Below are 19,255 nucleotides of genomic sequence, written 5' to 3'. Positions count from 1 at the left end.
TTTTTATTTCAAAGAAATGCATTTCAAGTTTTAAACATAAAGCAAAAATAAATAAATAAAGGTTTGTATTGTTTTCCTGAACAGAAATTTTTGTTTGCTCGTATTATCGGTCTAAGTAAAACAGTACTTGGAAAAAAAAAAACCTTTATCCAACCTTCTTTAGCATGGTCTATGACAAATACAATAAAAACTATCAGAAGAAGCAAAGCAAACATCATTTGAATAAATAATCATACAAAACAAACTCTATAATGATGATTATAAAGTAGAAGTAAAAGGTTTTGAACTAATAAACCATTTTCAGAATGAGAGCTTGTAAAATAAAGTTAAATAAAAGTGTCTTGGAGGCATCATAGTACCTGACTTCAAAATATACTACAAAGTTATAGGAACAAAATAGCATGGTACTGGCATAAAAACAGACACATACATAGACCAGTGGAACACAATAGATAAACCCAAAATAAATCTACTTCTTTATAGCCAACTGATTTTTGACAAAGGTGTCAAGAACGTTCATGGGGAAAAGATAGTCTCTTCAATAACTGGTGCTGGGAAAACTGGATATTTATATGTGGAAGAATGAAACCAGATCCCATGTCTCACCATATACAAAAATCAACTCAAAATAAACTAAAAACTTACACTTAACATCCCAAACTATGAAACTACCAGAAGAAAATATAGGGGAAACACTTTAGGACACTGGTCTGGGCAAAGATTTTATGGAGAAGACCTCAAAATCACAGGCAATGAAAGCAAAAATAGACAAATGAAATTATACAGACCAAAAAGCTTCTTACAGAAAGGGAAATAATAGAGTGAAGAGACAACCAGCAGAATGGGAGAATGTATTTGCAAACTATGCATCCAAACAAGCCATTAATATCTAGAATATACAGGGAACTCAAACACCTCAACAGCAAAATAACCAATCCAATTAAAAATGGGTAAATAAGCTAAATAGACATCTCTCCAAAGAAGACATACAAATGACCAACAGGTATATGAAAAAATACTCAACATCACTAATCATTGGAAAATGCAAATCAAAACCAAAATGAGATATTATCTTACCCCAGTTAGAATGGCCATTATCAAGACAAAAAACAACAAATGCTGGCAAGGATATGGAAAAAGAGGAACTCTTGTACACTGTTGGTAGGAATATAAATTAGTATAGACAATATGGAAAACAGCATGGAGGTTCCTCAAAAAACTAAAGCCAGAACTATCATAAATCCAACAATCCCACTCCTGGAGATATATCCAAAAGAAAAGAAATCAGTATGTCAAAGGCATATCTGCACTCCCATGTTTCTTGCAGCACTATTCATAATAGCCAAGATATGGAATCAACCTAAGTGTCCATCAGTGGATGAATGGATAAAGAAAATGTGATATATTCACGCAGTGGAATACTTTTCAGCCAGAAAAAAAGAACAAAATCCTGTCATTCATGGTAACATGCATGAGCCTGGAGGACATTATGCTAAGTGAAATAAGCAGGGCACAGACAGACACACTGCATGTTCTTGATCACATGTAGAGGCTAAAATGCTGATCTCGGCCAGGTGTTGGTGGCTCATGCCTGTAATCCCAGCACTTTGGGTGGTCGAGGTGGGTGGATCACCTGAGATCAGGAGTTTGAGACCAGCCTGACCAACATGACGAAACCCCGTCTGTACTAAAAATACAAAATTATCCGGGCGTGGTGGCACATGCCTGTAATCCCAGCTACTGGGGAGGCTGAGGCAAGAGAATCGTTTGAACCCGGGAGGCAGAGGTTGCAATGAGCTGAGGTCACACCATTGCACTCCAGCTGAGGAAGCAAGAGCAAAACTCCATCTCAAAAAAAAAAAAGAAAAAAAAAACTGATTTCATAGAAGTAGAGAATAGAATAGTGGTCACTAGAAAAGGGGAAGGGTGAGATAGGCAGAGGTTAGTTAATGGACACAAAATTACAGCTAGCTGGAAGAAGGAGTAAGTTCTAGAGTATGATAGCACTGTAGGGTGACTATAATGAACAACTTACTGTATATTTTCAAATAGCTAGACGAGTAGACTTTGAACATTCCCAACACAAAGAAATAAATGTTTGAGATGATGGATATGCATAATTACTCTAATTTGATTATTACACATTGTATACACATGTGGAAATATCACACTACACCTATTAACATGTACAATTATTATGTGTCAATTAATATATGTGTCAATTAAAAATAAATGATAAAAGCAAAGAAAAAGAACCATTGTGTTAGTAGATAATTGAGTAGAGGCAAAAGTGAGATAGAAGGAACAGCTAAAGCTACAATTAAAATTGGGTTTTAGGCCAGGCGCAGTGACTCATGCCTGTAATCCCAGCACTTTGGGAGGCCGAGGCGGGTGGATCACGAGGTCAGTTCGAGACCAGCCTGTCCAATGTGGTGAAACTCTGTCTCTACCAAACACACAAAAAATTAGCCGGGTGTGGTGGCAGGCTCCTGTAGTCCCAGCTACTCAGGAGGCTGAGGCAGGAGAATGGCGTGAACCTGGGAAGTGAAGCTTGCAGTGAGCTGAGATCATGCCACTGCACTCCAGCCTGGGCGACAGAGCAAGACTCCATCTCAAAAAAAAAAAAAAAAAAAAAATACAAAAATTAGCCTGGCATGATGGCGCGAGACTGTAGTCCCAGCTACTCGTGAGGCTGAGGAAGCAGAACCACTTGAACCTGGGAAGTGGAGGTTGCAGTGAGACGAGATCGAGCCACCGTGCTCCAGCCTGGGTGACAAAGTGAGACTCCATTTAAAAAAAAAAAGAAAAAAGAAAAGGGTGTTAATTCATAGCACAAACTGACATCAAATAAACACTATGCTATGGATCTATAAAGAATTTCTAAGTTTTGTCAACAAATTCTGAATTAGTGGGAAATACTTCCCATCCCAAAGAAAATATTCCCAGGAGTCTTTATGTTACGCTTCTTTACCTCTTTTCTCTATAGACACTGCCCCATCTCTCCTTCAGTTTAACTCATATGCAGAGATGCTCTGTGTATTTTTATTTCTACCTCCTTTCAAACGTCTCTGGCCTTGGTGGTGAGTACTCCGCAAATTCCAAAGAAATGCTTACTATTTCTGGAATTTCTGGAGCCACTCCAGTGCACAGAAAGGTATCCCCCTCTGTGAAGATCATGTGGCAACTTTTGTGGGTAGGAACTTGACAGGAAAATCAGAAAGTGGGATGGTTTAGGCAGAAAAGGTTGTTAGATTGTCTGAGCTTCAGTCTCCTCATTTAAAAAACATGATGATAGCCGGGCGCGGTGGCTCATACCTGTAATCCCAGCACTTTGGGAGGCCGAAGCGGGCAGATCATGAGGTCAAGAGATCGAGATCATCCTGGCCAACATGGTGAAACCCCGTCTCTACTAAAAATACAAAAATTAGCCGGGCGTGGTGGCGGGCGCCTGTAGTCTCAGCTCCTCAGGAGGCTGAGGAAGGAGAATCGCCGGAACCCGGGAGGCGGAGGTTGCAGTGAGCCGAGATCACGCCACTGCACTCCAGCCTGGGTGACAGAATGACATTCCGTCTCAAAAAAAAAAAAAAAAAAGATGAGAACACCTATACAGAAGGATTGGAGTGAGGACTGACAGAATGTTTGTAATGTTCTTAGCATAGTGCCTGGCACATAAAAATGGTTCAGTGAATGGCAGCTTTCAATGTAAGACGGATGGTGAGGAGGTTATGCTTAAGTGCTCTGAATTTAAGCGTAGCTTGATGTTAGAAAGGTTTCTGTCCCAAATCTGTTTCCCCATGGCTGGGAAGATGGCGCCAGATGACAGATGGACGTTATGGAGAACAAGAGTGAGTTCCTGAATCTAGGCAAGCAGTTATCCCTGGCTATCAGAATCACCTGGCGTCCTCACTAACAAACTAACAAACTACCGGCCCACCGTAGACCAATTAAATCAGAATTTCTACCACCAGGAACCCAGGCAGAAGAATGCTAGAAACACGCCCCAAGTGGTTTTTCTTTGTTGTTTTTGGCGTCCCTGGGTGGGCTCACACTCCACGTGTTTTTACTTTTTATTATTTATTGATAAGTAATAATTGTAGCTTTATCTTAGGGGCTGTCCTTTGTCGTTCGGTTAAATGAAGTCCCAGCACTTCGGGCTGCTTAACGCTATTGCACTTTCTACGCAGCAAGGTGGAAAGAGGGCTGGAAAACCGGCTAGGAAACTACGCAAAGCAACTAGAAAAGAACTATCTCATTGCTTTCCGAACACGAATTATCCGGTTCCCCTTTCCCTGAGCGCTATTTAGCGAGGGATCCGAGGTTTCTATTCTGCCTAGTCTCATCGCAAGCTGCCAATACACTCCGAGCAAATCCAAGGAGGTGGCGGGGGACTGTGCTCAGCGCCCGATCTCTGAGAGATCACCTCAGGGCGGCAGAGCCTGAGCCCCAGGGACCCCGAGCCCTCGCGCGCCCTCGCGCGCTCTCGGACTGTGGACAAAAGGCCCGGGCCTTCCGGGGGTCACTCACCGCTTGCATACCGAGGCTTCGGTCCTGAAGCGGCGCGCCGCTCAGCTTTGCTGCGCTGGGTCAGCCCTCTGCGGTTTCCCTGCCCAAGACACTCGCCCGCTGGGGGCGCTGCTGCGAGAGCCCTGGGGGCGGACTGCTTTTTGAGTCGAGTCTCTTCCGCAACTGTAATTGATGAATCCGCCCCTGCAGTTTAGTAGAGCTCCGTGTTTGAGACTCAAGAAAAGCGTGCAAGTAACTAGCGCACACAGGCCAAGCCACCTGGGCGCACGCACACACCCTTTAAGAGAAAGCCAGCACTCAAAGGATGTGAACTATGTCGTTTAAACGTCCCGTATTTGCGAAATTCCAGAGAGATAGTCGTTCGCTTTGCGGTAGCTGTTCCAAGTTTTCGCCCCGCTTTAAAAAGCCAGAGGAACTGCCGGGCGCAGTGGCTCACGCCTGTAATTCCAGCACTTTGGGTGGCCGAGGCGGGTGGATCACTTGAGGTCAGGAGTTCGAGACCAGTCTGGTCAACATGGTGAAACCTTGTCTCTACTAAAAATACAAAAAATTAGCCGGGCGCGGTAGCATGTGCCTGTAACCCTAGCTGCTGGGGAGGCTGAGGTAGGAGAATCACTTGAACCCGGAAGGCGGAGGTTGCAGTGAGCCGAGATCGCGCCACTGCACTCCAACCTGTGAGACAGAGTAAGACCCCGTCTAAATAAATAAATGAATAAATAAGCCAGAGAAGCAGTTTTTGGTCCATTGATGTATGTAGACAGAAGCCGAACCCTTTGCTATGGTAACCAGACTTGTACCCGATATTATTAATACATTCCTAATTTCACACACACAAAAAGTGTGTTTGCTTGTTGTTTTTTAAGTACTGTGGTGCGGAGGAAGGGAAAAAAAATTTTTTTTTAATCAAAGCAAATAGTTTTTGTTGTTGTTGTTGTTTGTTTTTGTTTTGGTTTGGTTTTTTGCCTATTTCCTTTAACCTGACAAGTATGCGTACCAATGGCTGGGCTGATTTGGGTAGGTGGCCAGTTGTATGAATACGGTGGCAAAACTAAATTGGATTGGAGTTTTCCACAAAAACAAAAAAAAGACCCCTCCAATCCAAACATTCTTTGTGTAAAAATCAACTTGTATTATAACTAGACCTGTGAGTATTTCATGTCATAATATGTACAGAAGATATTTGTCTACACCAAAGCAAAACATAACATAACCAGAACCCCTGTTAGCCCAGGACTTGCACACACTTCTAGTCCGTTCAAAACAATGCTGTGTCAAAGCCTGACGTACCCATTTTCTGGCAAGTATAATGTAAATATTCTTACATTAGTTTACCTATTTTAATCTAAACCAAGGAAATTCAAACGCAGGTTTTCTTCCTTTTCAATTAATGGAGTTTTGTAATATTAAACTAGTAATCAATACAGGAACAACTGTGAGTATAAACTATTGTGAATCAATACAAATATAATACCAGGGCAAGAAAGAAATAAAGAATAATAAGAAGCAATAAACAAAATGCTACAGTTTAAATGAATTTTATATAATAGAATATTAAAAATTAGAGTTTTCATAATATTAGATAGCAAACTTCATCATCTGTTATTTTCAGGCTTTTGGGGGAAAACATATCCTTCCAAAGTCTATAGTGCAATGCATTCAAATCTTTAAGAGAAATTAAAAATAACGAAATAGGCAAAATACCTTTTACCTCTTTATTTACTTTTTTACTTTGATTAGCTTCTTTTACTAACATGTTTTGCCCAAATATAATTTGTGGGAACTTGAAATGCATATTTTAATTCTTCTCAAAGTAAATATGGTAGAGGCTCTATGACATTTCTCTGGATACCAGAATCCCTTTAGAAATTAATTGATTTGCTTTTAACATAAAAATGTTTTATTTATTTACATTTTGACGGATCAGGTCTCTCTAGGAACATTCCGAAAGCACAGAGACAGGAACTATTCTAGCACTGCAATAAGACCAAAAATTAATTTCTATGCATTCTCAGAGGTAACTTTAAGTCACCATTTTAAAGTTATTTTTAGAACATTTGAAAGGATAAGTTATCTTAAACTACAACATTTAATGAAAGAATATATTTTAAAATGGATATCAGTAAATTTTCATTCAATTTTGGAAGACAAAACAACACGAAAAGCAACTGAATCAACAGGAGTTTCGGGACCTTTGGCAGTCAGTTAATAAGATGAAAATCTGTGAATGAAACTAGTGGGTGAGACATCTCTTTCTGTTCCCAACTGACCTTAGTGGCGACCTATGGTCAGAGACGGAACGAAACCCTGACGACTGACAGGACCTTTCAGGAGGGGAGAACTTCGGGAGAAAGGAGGCTGTGGAAAACAACACATCACTTTCTTTTGCGATTTCAGCGGGAGGAAAAATCGCGAGGAACTGCCTTGTCCGCCCCCAACAGGTCGCTTGTCTGTTGCCATTGGCCGGTTTCTGTGACAGACTGATACTTATTTTTCCTCCTTCCTTCCTTCCCTCCTTCCCTTCCCTTCCTTCCTTCCCTTCCTTCCTTCCCCTCTCCCTCCCTCCCTCCTCTCTTCTCCTCTTTCGATTCTTTCTTTTTTTTGAGACAGGGCTCGCTCGCCCAGGCTTAGAGTGCATCGGCGCTTATCTCAGGTCACTACAACCACTGCTTCCTGGATCTGCTTATCCTCCCTACTCTCAGCCTCCCTAGTAGCTGGGACTACAGGCACACGCCACCATGCCCGCTTTTTAAAAATTATTATTACATTTTAAAAGACAGGGTTTCTCTCCATGTTGCCCAGGCTGGTCTTTGCACTCCCAATTGCTGAGCATTCTGTCTCGCTCCCAAGTGCTGGGATTACAGGCATGAGCCATATGCCCAGCCGCTGGATCGACTTTTTTTCTTTTTTTTTTTTTTTTTTTTGAGGATGGAGTTCCTGTTTGTCACCCAGGCTGAGGCAGTGGCTCGATCTCAGCTCACTGCAAAGTCTTCGGGCCCTGTTCACGCCCCATTCTCCTGTCTCAGCCTCCCAAGTAGCTGGGATTCACAGGCGCCCACACCTGCCCATGGTTTCATTTTTAGTAGAGACGGGGTTTCACCGTGTTAGCCAGGATGGTCTCGATCTCCTGACCTCGTGATCCGCCCGTCTCGGCCTCCCAAAGTGCTGGGATTACAGGCTTGAGCCACCGCGCCCGGCCGGGATCGACTTTTCTAAGCAAGCTTCACTGTGCCTTTGGCTGGGGAAGTAAAAGGACAGGGAGTGTGGACCACCCTTAGCTTCCTGAGGTTGTTTCGCTCTTCCTTTATCCGCCTTTTGCCAACCGAAGGCACTAATCCTGCAAGAGGCGTTGGCATGGGCGCCCTCCCGGCAGAGTCCCGCGCAGCACCCGTCCGTGTGCCGAGCGCGGCGGGCTTTGGGGTGCCGAGGTCTAGGGCGCGTCGCTCCCCAGGTCTGGAGGGTCATGGGTTCGGTTCATCCTCCTCTATCAAGGGAATTCGCCGTGAGGAGTTGGCTCCTCTTCTCTGGCTAGGGCTGGGAATGGAAACGTGCAGCTGCAAACCAAGGGCGCGGGGAATAAATTCCAGAAGCCCTTTTCCCTGGCCGCCCAGAATCCGGCCCTGGCGTAGTCAGAGTGACTTTAGTCACTTCAATCGATTTTTTTTTTTTTAACTGAGGGTCTCCAAGTGCCGTAGTAGCCCTGGGCGAGACGGCTGCTCAGATGAGGAAGGTTTCGTCCCAGCCCCGGAAAACCCACATTGTCCTGCGCACCCCCGCACCATCGCGATTCTCTAATCCCCCAAAGCCTCCCAAGACTGTAATGGAGTAAATACAATTTCATCGTGATATTTCCACGACTATATCAGTAAAGTTTTTTTTTTTTTTTTTTTTAAGAGTTTTAAAAGAGTTGTGAGCCGGGCGCAGTGCCTGTAATCCCAGCACTCTGACAGGCTGAGGCAGGCGGATCACAAGGTAAATAGATCGAGACCATACTGGCCAACTTGGGGAAAACCCGTCTCTGCTAAATATACGAAATTAGCTGGTTGCGGTGGCGCGCGCCTGCAGTCCCAGCTACTCGGGAGGTTGAGGCGGGAGAATCGTTTGAACCTGGGAGGCGGAGGTTGCAGTGAGCTGAGATTGCACCACTGCACTCCAGCCTGGGCGACAGAGTGAGACTCCGTCTCAAAAAGAGTTGTGTTCAGGTGGGTGGCAACTGAGAGCTCCCCGAACCATAACCCCTTATTTAACAGATAAGGAAGCTGTGACCCAGAGGGAGCCAAAGCAGTGGAGAAAGCTAGGAGTTCTTCGGGACTTTACCCCTCTCCCTTTTCCGTCCTTCCCCAGGCTCCCACCTACCCCAGGCTCATTTCCACCCCACCTCCTCCGGGTTCACTTTGTAGGACTCCGTTCCTGCAGGGCCAGGTCCCTCCGAAGTCCCCGGGAGCGCGAAGACGCCTGGGCTCGCGATCATACGCGGAGGCGTGGCGCCAGTTCACACATCCCAAACAGCCGAGCGAAGACTCCGAGACACGCACAATAGTTAGGGGAAGAGCCGGCAGTGGAGGCCCAAAATGGGCTGACCCGTAACTAGGAGGCATGGGCACGGTTATTCAGGGTAGGGAGCGCGCGGACGGCAGAGGGGCCCATGCACGGTTCCCATGCTCTACTGGAATTGAGTGTTGACTCTCAGGGGACTTTGCTGGAAAGCCTCTGCTTCCAAAGCCTCCATCTAAGCCTCTTTCCGAAATCAGGGAAGCTGGATGCATTTAGGAAAAAAAAAAAAAATAGGCCGGGTGCGGTTGCTCATGCCTGTAATCCCAGCACTTTGGGAGGCCCAGGCGAGCTGATCACCTGAGGTCAGGAGTTCAAGACCAGCTTGGTAAGGGTTTCGCATGGCGAAAACCTGTCTCTACTAAAAATACAAAAATTAGCCAGGCGTGGTGGCACGGACCTGTAATCCCAGCTACTCGGGAGGTTGAGGCAGGAGAATCGCTTGAACCTGGGAGGCGGAGGTTGCAGTGAGCCGAGATGGCGCCACTGCACTCCAGCCTGGGCAACGGAGTGAGACAAAAAAGAAGAAAAGAAAAGAAAATAATAAGGTTTTAAACTTAAAGGATACATTCCAACTTACCCTCTCCACCCCCACCCCCTGGCTGCAGTTTCCCTTTGCTTCCAGGGCTGAGTTTAACCTCCACCTCCGTTCCTGGGTCTGTGGTGGAGGTGGTGACCGGCCCCTGGAGCGTGGGCGCTAGCGAGGTAGGCGAAACAGGGCGGAGTCCCCCGGAGATGCATCTTTATAAAGGAGGGATCAGCTGCAGACGTCGATGCTACCGTTCGGGTGGAGACCGTTCGGCACCGCGGCCGAGGACAGGGCCCCGCCCGGGTCCATAACCATTGTCCCCAACTTCCAGATTTCTAAACAACCTCTCTCTCTCTCTCTCTCTCTCTCTCTCTCTCTCTCTCTCTGCCCCTCCCCTTCACACACATACCCCACTTTCTTCTTTAAAGAGGAGAAAAAAAAATCACCTGGCGCACCTCTCCTTTTTTCTTCTATTTTTCAGAACCCTGGGCGGAAAGCGCCAGCGAGTTGGGCAGATGCCGGCAGCCGCGGTGCAGGATACGGTCGGCGTGTGCTCCTACGGGATGCAGCTCAGCTGGGACATCAACGATCCGCAGATGCCTCAGGTAAGTGAACCGGGTGTGTGCGGGCACGCGGGGCGCTGTCCATCCGAAGGAGGGAGGGAGAATGGCATTCGAGTTCTTGAAGAGTCTGCGGACGGACCATACACACACATACACACACGCAAAATTTCTGGGTTTCTGAGGCCCCCTCCAATGTAGAAAGAGAACTGGACTCCACAAAAGGCTGAATTGGGTTTAGAAATGTGTCTTCTCGGCCGGGCGCGGTGGCTCACGCCTGTAATCCCAGCACTTTGGGAGGTCGAGGCGGGCGTATCACCTGAGATCGGGAGTTCAAGACCAGCCTGACCAACATGGAGAAACCCCGTCTCTACTAAAAATGCAAAATTATCTGGGCGTGGTGGAGCATGCCTATAGTCCCAGCTACTCGGGAGGCTGAGGCGGGAGAATCGCTTGAACCCGGGAGACGGAGGTTGCTGTGAGTCAAGATCACCCCATTGCACTCCAGCCTAGGCAACAAGAGCAAAACTCTGTCTCAAAAAAAAAAAAAAAGAAAGAAAAAGAAAGAAAGAAAGAAAGAAGAAGAAGTGTGTCTTCTCCCAGCAATTTCCTTGTGCTTGCCTGAAATTACGCGGAAAGCAGCAGGAAATGTTGATCAGGCTCCACATTCCCAGTCTTGGGGAGAGCGGGACGCCTGTCCTTTCACTTCCCGTTAACCAAGGTAGAAATCAGGTGCCTCTCTCCTTATTCATTTACTTTAAATCCATGAGAAAGCTAATGAGAAAATCTAAAGAGATGTAAATACCACTGCTTCTCATACAGCAAAACTATGAGGTACAACTATAAAGTGAATCTAATGACCTAAATTTAAAACAAATAGCCAGACTTCAGCAATGTGTTCAGACCTGCCTGACTGCCCAGAGGAAGGAGACCCCATAGTCATGCCAACGAGGCCATCTGTCCCCGAAACTTACTTCTTCTTTAATGACAAGCAAATCATCATTCTTTTAGGGTGAATTTGTTGTATTTTGCTTTATTTCAATAAAGCAAAAATGGTTTGGAGCCAAGTCCAAAGAATGAACTGGGATGGATGAAGTGGTAAATGAAGTGGTTTGAAGCCAATTCCAGAGAATGACCAATTATGCTTGGTCATACTGGTTTGGGCCAAAACTGAGTGACTCTGAAGTCTGGGCTGTGGGGGATGGGGGGTGTAGAATGAGAGTTGCTTCCCAACCACTTACAAATGTGGGCTTCCAGCAATGTTGTGGCACAGGAATAAAAGAGATGTGTCATTTTTTCAGCAACTAAAATGTGCCTGATAGGTGTTCAGATGAATAGTAATTCATTGCAACATTGTGTCGCCTCTCAAAGAGGTCAGCACTTTTTTGGATCCATACATTTGTAGGTTAGGTGTGTTTTACTCCTTTGTTTTTGTTTGTTTGGGGGTTTTTTGTTGTTTGTTTGTTTTTTGAGACGAAGTTTAGCTCTTGTTGCCTAGGCTGGGTACAATCTCGTGATCTCGGCTCACTGCAACCTCCATCCCCCAGGTTCAAGCGATTCTCTTGTCTCAGCTTCCCAAGTAGCTGGGACTACAGGCATGTGCCACCACACCTGGCTAATTTTGTATTTTTAGTAGAGATTGGGTTTCTCCATGTTGGTCAAGCTGGTCTCAAACTCCTGACCTCAGCTGATCCACCCGCCTCAGCCACTCAAAGTGCTGGGATTACAGGTGTGAGCCACCGTGCCCAGCCCACTCCTTTGTTTTAAAGTCTGCCTACTTTAGAGTCACATGGTACCACTTTCATGAAAGTGGACCACAGTACAGCAAGTGCATCTCATTCTGTTTCTGTCCATGTACATCTTCACAGGAAACAATCATATCTTGCATTTTAGAAAATCACATCCAAATAATGTAATTATGGTTCGTCTCTCAAGCATTTGGTAGACTTCCTATGTAAATAGGAACTTCATTTTAGGAGACTGGTTGTTAAGCCGAAGTATGTGTGTAATAGCTCAAAAGGGCCAGGCACACTGGGACATAGTGAAGTGAAGAAACTTAGCATCGCCCTGCTCTGCCTAACCAAGTGAGCGAGTTAAACTGCCTGTATGACCTTGAGAGAGTCCTTGAATTTGCCTTAGTCACAGGCTACTTACCGACTTGTCATCAAGTGGTAGAGTGAGATAACCATCTCAAACTCTCCTCCAGGTCTACGATCAGGTTTAGGTGGAGTGTGTGTGCTTACACACACACACACACACACACAACATGTCAACACTTTAGAACAAATGAAACCCAATCCTTGACATCCTCTATTCTGATTTTAAAGATACAGTCTCTGCGGCTCCACTGCCGGGGGCACTACCTCAGTAGCTCGCGTGAGGCATGGGGGCCTAGTCTACATCCTTAAGCGAGAACTAAAGAAAGGCTGTTTTCTGGAAAATTGTCAATTCATTACTAAGATCCTTAAGTTAAAATATTCACTTTTAAAACAAAGATATTAGCATTTAGTATAAGCTTGGAGTTGATAGTACATCATTATATATTTCACTTGTGTCTTACCTTACATTAATGTACTAATTTATGTCAATTGTAATATTTCAGAGAAAAGATAAATAATACCTAATGGTAGTAATAATGATTTCAACAATATCTTTGTAATTTTGGAAACAAAATCACTCATTTACCTTATTACTGTTAGAATGTGCAGTATTCATGATGTATACAAGTCTGAATTTTCCAACTGTGAATACTTTGGCTTTGCAAATGTCTGATCTAATTTTCCTGAGTGGCAGGAGTGCGGAGGAGATGCAAATGGCTTACTACTATGATACACTGTTCGGAGCTTTTATCACACCAGCAAGGCTACTGGGTCTGGCCGCTACCCATCTTCTGTTTATATTCCAGCTATGCCACTGTGAAAGGTTATCTATTGAACCTCCATTTCCTTATTTAGTAAACAAGAGTAAAGATGTCCATCTTGCAAAGATGTTGTGAGAATTATATATATTGCATAATATGGCTTTGCAATACAATTCTGCATTGTAGTGTGAAAGCAGCCCTAAACATTACATAAAAGAAAGTGCTCAGTGGCCGGGCATGGTGGCTTATGCCTGTAATCCCAGCACTTTGGGAGGCCAAGGTGGATGGATCATGAGGTCAGGAGATCAAGACCATCCTGGCCAATATGGTGAAACCCCATCTCTACTAAAAATACAAAAATAGCCAGGCGTGGTGGCATGCGCCTGTAGTCCCAGCTACTCGGGAGGCTGAGGCAGGAGAATCACTTGAACCTGGGAGGCGGAGGTTGCAGTGAGCTGAGATCATGCTACTATACTCCAGCCCGGGTGACAGAGCGAGATTCCATCTCAAAAAAAAGAAAAAAGAAAGTACTCAGTAAAGGGTGATTATGCAATGAAACTTATATGCAAAAGAGACATTTATTGCAGTATAAATAATGCATTAAATTGACAAAGACTACCAAATATGAATACTAAGGCAATGCTCGGTATTTTAGAAATAACTTATTATTTCAGTCATGTGGCTCTTTGTTGAGGAGAATGACAATCCCATATTGCTCTGGGAAACAGTCCAGTGCCAGGCAAGCTCACCCACACCCCAAAGCTCATGGCTTAAGTCCTTCAATGCAGTACCCTTTTAAACTTGGAGAGCCAAGTTGAGAGTAGGGAGGGGAGCTGTTCTTTCCTCTCTGACATTACTCTGGGTGCCACTGCTAATGTGACTCACAGGTTTGGCATAGCGAGCCAAGAGCTTTTGAAGAAAATGCACTGACTTAACGATATTTACCAGTTAAATTACATTTCAGGGATAGAACATTCCAATCACTTTTTCCCCTGGTACTTTGATACTTAACTTAAAAATGTTTTCAACATTTATTTAAACACACCAAGAAGTGATATAGTGGTAAGAAGTACCGGCTCTGGAATGGGACTGCCAGGGTGTAAATCCTAGAGCCAGATCTTGCTAGCCATGTGATATGACCTTGGGCAAGTTGATTAACCTCTCGGACCTCCATGTCCTCGTCAGTAAATTGGAAATAATTGTTTGCCTGTAACTTGAAGTCTAGATGAATTAATACATGTCTAGCATTTAACAGATAAGCACTATATAAACATTACTTATTACCTGGTTGTCAGGAAGTCTTATATAATAGAAAGAGTGGCATTTTGGGATTTGACATTACTGGATTTAAAAGGAACATGTTTTTATCCTAATGTGCTTGGAGAAATTTTAGAGCATAACGTGTGCAGTTTGGACTGGATAAACTAACCACCCTTACTTCTGCACTCTTCTAGGAGCTGGCCCTCTTCGACCAATTCCGAGAGTGGCCTGATGGCTATGTACGCTTCATCTATAGTAGCGATGAGAAGAAGGCTCAGCGTCACCTGAGCGGCTGGGCCATGCGCAACACCAACAACCACAATGGCCACATCCTCAAGAAGTCCTGCCTGGGTGTGGTGGTGTGTGCACAGGCCTGCGCCCTGCCCGACGGTTCCCGCCTGCAGCTGCGGCCAGCCATCTGCGACAAGGCACGGCTGAAACAGCAGAGTGAGGACGCGGGGCCAGGGAGAGGGTGACCTTGGAGTCATGAGCTTTTTGTTGTTGTTGTTTTTGTTTGTTTGTCTGAGATGGAGTCTCACTCTGTTGCTCAGGCTGGAGTGCAATGGCGCGATCTCAGCTCACTGCAACTGCCGCCTCCCGGGTTCAAGCAATCCTCCTGCCTGAGCCTCCCAAGTAGCTGGGATTACAGGCACACGCCACCATGCCCAGCTAATTTTGCATTTTTGGTAGAGACAGGGTTTCTCCATGTTGGTCAGGCTGGTCTTGAACTCCCGACCTCAGGTGATCCACCCTCCTCGGCCTCCCAAAGTGCTGGGATTACAGGCGAGAGCCACCGCACCCAGCTAATTTTGTATTTTTAGTAGAGACAGGGTTTCTCCATGTTGGTCAGGCTGGTCTTGAACTCCTGACCTCAGGTGATGGCCCACCTCAGCCTCCCAAAGTGCTGGGATTACAGGCATGAGCCACTGTGCCCAAGCATGAGTTCTTTGTTCCCAACTAATTTGCCCTTTCTTTCTTCAGAAGGGTCTGGGGTCAGGGTTAATATTTCTCCCTTCTGGGCTTTGCAGAGAAGGCATGCCCTAACTGTCATTCTGCTTTGGAGTTGATTCCTTGTCGAGGGCACAGCGGATACCCTGTAACCAACTTTTGGCGGCTTGATGGCAACGCGATCTTTTTTCAGGTAGGTCAGGTGAGAACACAATTTGTGATGGATACTTTTCATCAGACCATAAAGACCAAACCACCTATCATGTGCCTTGGGAACCCTGGGCCAAACAAAATACAGCTCCAGTGGCAGAAATAGGTGCTAGAGCTCCCCAGGGACCTAGCGGGAGCCTAGAAATTTGCTCACTACTTTGTGCTCTTTAAGGTCCACAGATGGTAAACCAAGTCATAGTTATAGTTCTTTCAATAGAGTGAAGGGATTGCAGGTGATCTTTTAAGATGTCAATTCTTGAGGCTGTTTTATTTGTTTGAGAATTTTTTTTTCTGTCATTTTGAAAGAAACAAAACTAAAGACTTGAGATCTTGGGAAAGGCATGATCAATTTTTGGGCAACATCATCAGCTTCCTTTTGAGGCACAAATGTATGATTCATTTTCTCCTTATTGCAGGCCAAGGGAGTTCATGATCACCCAAGACCGGAGAGCAAATCGGAGACAGAAGCTAGAAGAAGCGCCATCAAGAGACAAATGGCCTCTTTCTACCAACCCCAGAAAAAGAGAATTCGAGAATCCGAGGTAACAGGGAGCTGACAGTGCACAGCGGTCTCAGCTCATTTTCATCCCAAGATACGCTGATCATTATGCAAAATATGAAGGTCATACATTAATTACAAGGGTTTGATTTCATGTGAAAATTATATGTCTGTAACAAAATATCATTAAGTCAACATTTGGATAGGGTTTCTAATCCCTTCTTCTCCTTAAAAGAAAAAGCAACAATCTCTACAAGCAATGATACAGTCCTTATATGTCAGTGTGCTGACATCCTAATATAAGGGCGATTATGCAACAGTAATAAAGACAGAAATATGTGCCTACCAACAGGACATTGTCAGTGTACCCTTGAGAGGGTCCTTTCCATTATTTCATCCATAAGAATGGATAAAATTTCTCTGCGCAATTTAATTCAGTTTTCCTTTTCAACCAAAGCTTGCCAAGCAGGCAGAGTGTTAGTGTAAGGATAACAGAAACTGACATTTTCCAGCACTTCCTATGTGCCAGGCACTGGTCTAAGAGTTTCACACATTTAATGGTTGCAGAAACTCTATAATGAGGTTACTATGATTAAGTTCCATTTTTAACATGAAGAATCTGAGGCTCAGAGAGGTTAAGTGGCTTGTACAATTCGTGAGGGACAGAGTCAGGAATTGAACCCAGGCCTGTGTGGCTCTTAAGTCTCCACTATTAGGAACACAGTATGAGTGAGAACAGGACCATCTACCACTCAGAAGCATCCTACCTGGCTACCACAGACCTTCCTCATTCAGTTGTTGGTATTTATATCTGAGAGAGCTCAAGCTTAGCAACCCTTGGACCATGTGCTTAAATCACGTACCTGGGCAGTGCCATGTTCACAACACAGAGCCCAGCACATGGATGTCTGTTTTTACTTACTTGTTGGCTATTGTTACAGGTGAGGGTGTCCACACGATTTATATAGCATGTGTCTGTGTTTGTATCATTTTTCTAGGCAGAAGAAAATCAAGACAGCAGTGGTCATTTCAGCAACATACCTCCCTTGGAAAATCCAGAAGACTTTGATACAGCTACTGAAACCAGCTTCCCTATTCCGGGGCAGCCTTGCCCTTCCTTCCCAAACTCTGATTCTTACAAAGCTACCTGTGACCTAGCCATCTTTCAAGGAGACAAAATGCCACCCTTTCAGAAATACTCAAGCCCAAGAATCTATTTGCCTAGGCCACCTTGCAGCTATGAATTGGCAAACCCTGGTTATACAAATTCGAGCCCATATCCCACCCTTTATAAGGATTCCACCAGTATCCCTAATGACACAGACTGGGTTCATCTGAACACACTACAATATAATGTCAATTCATACAGCAGCTATGAGAGAAGCTTTGATTTCACCAACAAAGAGCATGGCTGGAAACCAGCTCTTGGAAAACCCAGCCTTGTGGAGAGGACTGACCATGGGCAGTTTCAGGCCATGACCACTCGCCCTTATTATAACCCAGAGCTTCCCTGCAGGTACCTCACGACTCCGCCACCAGGTGCCCCTGCCCTACAAACTGTGATTACCACCACCACTAAAGTGTCCTACCAGGCCTACCAGCCCCCTGCTATGAAATACAGTGACAGTGTGCGAGAGTTGAAGAGCCTTTCGAGCTGTAACTACACTTCTGAAGATACTGGGATGTCTGTCTATCCAGAAGCCTGGGGTCCTCCAGTGACAGTCACCAGGGCTACCTCTCCTTCAGGGCCACTTCCTATGAAAATTTCAGGAGATTGCCGGGCCATCAGACCCGCTGTGGTTCTTCCCCACGAGCCAGTTTCCTCTAGGACAGATGAAGCAGAGACTTGGGATGTGTGTCTGTCTGGGCTGGGCTGTGCAATCAGTTACTCAGATAGAGTGGGTCCCTTCTTTACCTATAACAATGAGGATTTTTGAAAGACAATCCAGGGGACAACATAATAGCAGTGTGCATGCAGGTAGGAGGCAGGGAAATGTGAAATGGCAATGATCTCTTATTGAGTGGGGAGATTCACCTTATGTGCAAAGAAACACAGATCGTAGTAAAAAGGCTGAGTGGCTGAGAAAATAATCAGTTGGAAATGTTTAGATAATATGGGAAATTTCACACAGCATTTTGAAACTGGCTACAATACATAGAAGTAACTCAGGAAAGTGTGAGTCTCTCAAATGAACCAATAAGCAAACTGGAGGAGGTTAAATACTGACCTAAGCTCACTTCGCTTACTAGTGGGAGTAGAAGTCAAGGATTCTGGTTCTTATTCTAGGGTTTTTCCCATTAGAGCACCTTAGGGAATTTCACATCCCCAGAGGCTGCCAAAATAGCTTCAGGAAGAAATTTTTACAGTCTTATCTCCTGAGTCCTTTCATGAAATTTTTGTTTAGCATTTAGAACCTGTTAAACTAGCTTCAGGAAGTAATTTTGATTGTTTTATCTCCTACGTATATATCTACAGCTTTTCAAAAAATCTCTAGCAATGGTAAAGTTCAGTTGTTTTTAAAAGATTCATATTAGCTGAATACCTTTTCATAACATGATAGTTTCCATAACAGAGACAGCCTAACAATGATTTGTATTTAATGGATTATCATTGTACTAAATACATTTTCTTCTGATTAGGTTTCAGAATCAGAATTAAAATGTTTTGTTAAAATACAACTTTATGGTTCCTCTGTTATTCTTCATAAAGGTAATTGATAATGTTCAATTAAATGTAACAAGGACATTTTAAAGTAATGAAGCCAACTCTTGACTTACTTCAAAACAGAAATAGGAAAAAAATTGTTCATATTATGATCTGGGAAACAGTTGTTATGAAACATTAAAACATATTAAATAGGCCAAGAGAGGTGGCTCATGCCTGTAATCCCAACACTTTGGGAGACCAAGGCAGGAGGATTGCTTGAGCCCAGGAGTTTGAGACCAGCCTGGGCAACAGAGAGAGGCCTCATCTCTGGGCAACAGAGAGAGACCCCAGGGCATGGCAGTGTGCCTGTAGTCCTAGCTACTTGGGAAGCTAAGGTGGGAGGATAGTTTGAACCCAGGAGGTCAAGGCTGCAGTCAGCCATCTTTGTGCTACTACACTCCAGCTTGGGCAACAGAGCAAGACCCTGTCTCAAAAAAAAAAAAAAGTTGTATCTTCGCCTATTAAACTTGAGCTCTTAAACTCACTTCTTGTGTGTACGCGTCTTCAATTTCCTTGGTGTGAGCCGACAAAACTCGGATATTTACCCCAGACAATGACGCTGCTTCATTGTAGGGCCCCATCTGGGATCGTTTCTAATAGCTTTGAAGGG

General features: G+C 44.6%; 1 protein-coding gene across 1 annotated transcript; it reads left to right on the top strand.

Annotated features, from left to right (window-relative positions):
* Positions 1 to 9,999: 9,999 nt before the first annotated feature.
* On the top strand, positions 10,000 to 18,617 carry GCM2 (glial cells missing transcription factor 2). The gene is made up of 5 exons (XM_003897050.4): positions 10,000 to 10,206; positions 14,476 to 14,728; positions 15,310 to 15,422; positions 15,856 to 15,981; positions 16,937 to 18,617. The coding sequence occupies exons 1-5, from the start codon at positions 10,117 to 10,119 to the stop codon at positions 17,873 to 17,875; spliced, it is 1,521 nt and encodes a 506-aa protein (XP_003897099.2). The 5' UTR covers positions 10,000 to 10,116; the 3' UTR covers positions 17,876 to 18,617.
* Positions 18,618 to 19,255: the final 638 nt, after the last annotated feature.

This window comes from Papio anubis, chromosome 6 (genome assembly GCF_008728515.1).
Source record: "Papio anubis isolate 15944 chromosome 6, Panubis1.0, whole genome shotgun sequence".
Classification (NCBI taxonomy): domain Eukaryota; kingdom Metazoa; phylum Chordata; class Mammalia; order Primates; family Cercopithecidae; genus Papio; species Papio anubis.
This window is presented reverse-complemented; position numbering and strand designations above follow the sequence as displayed.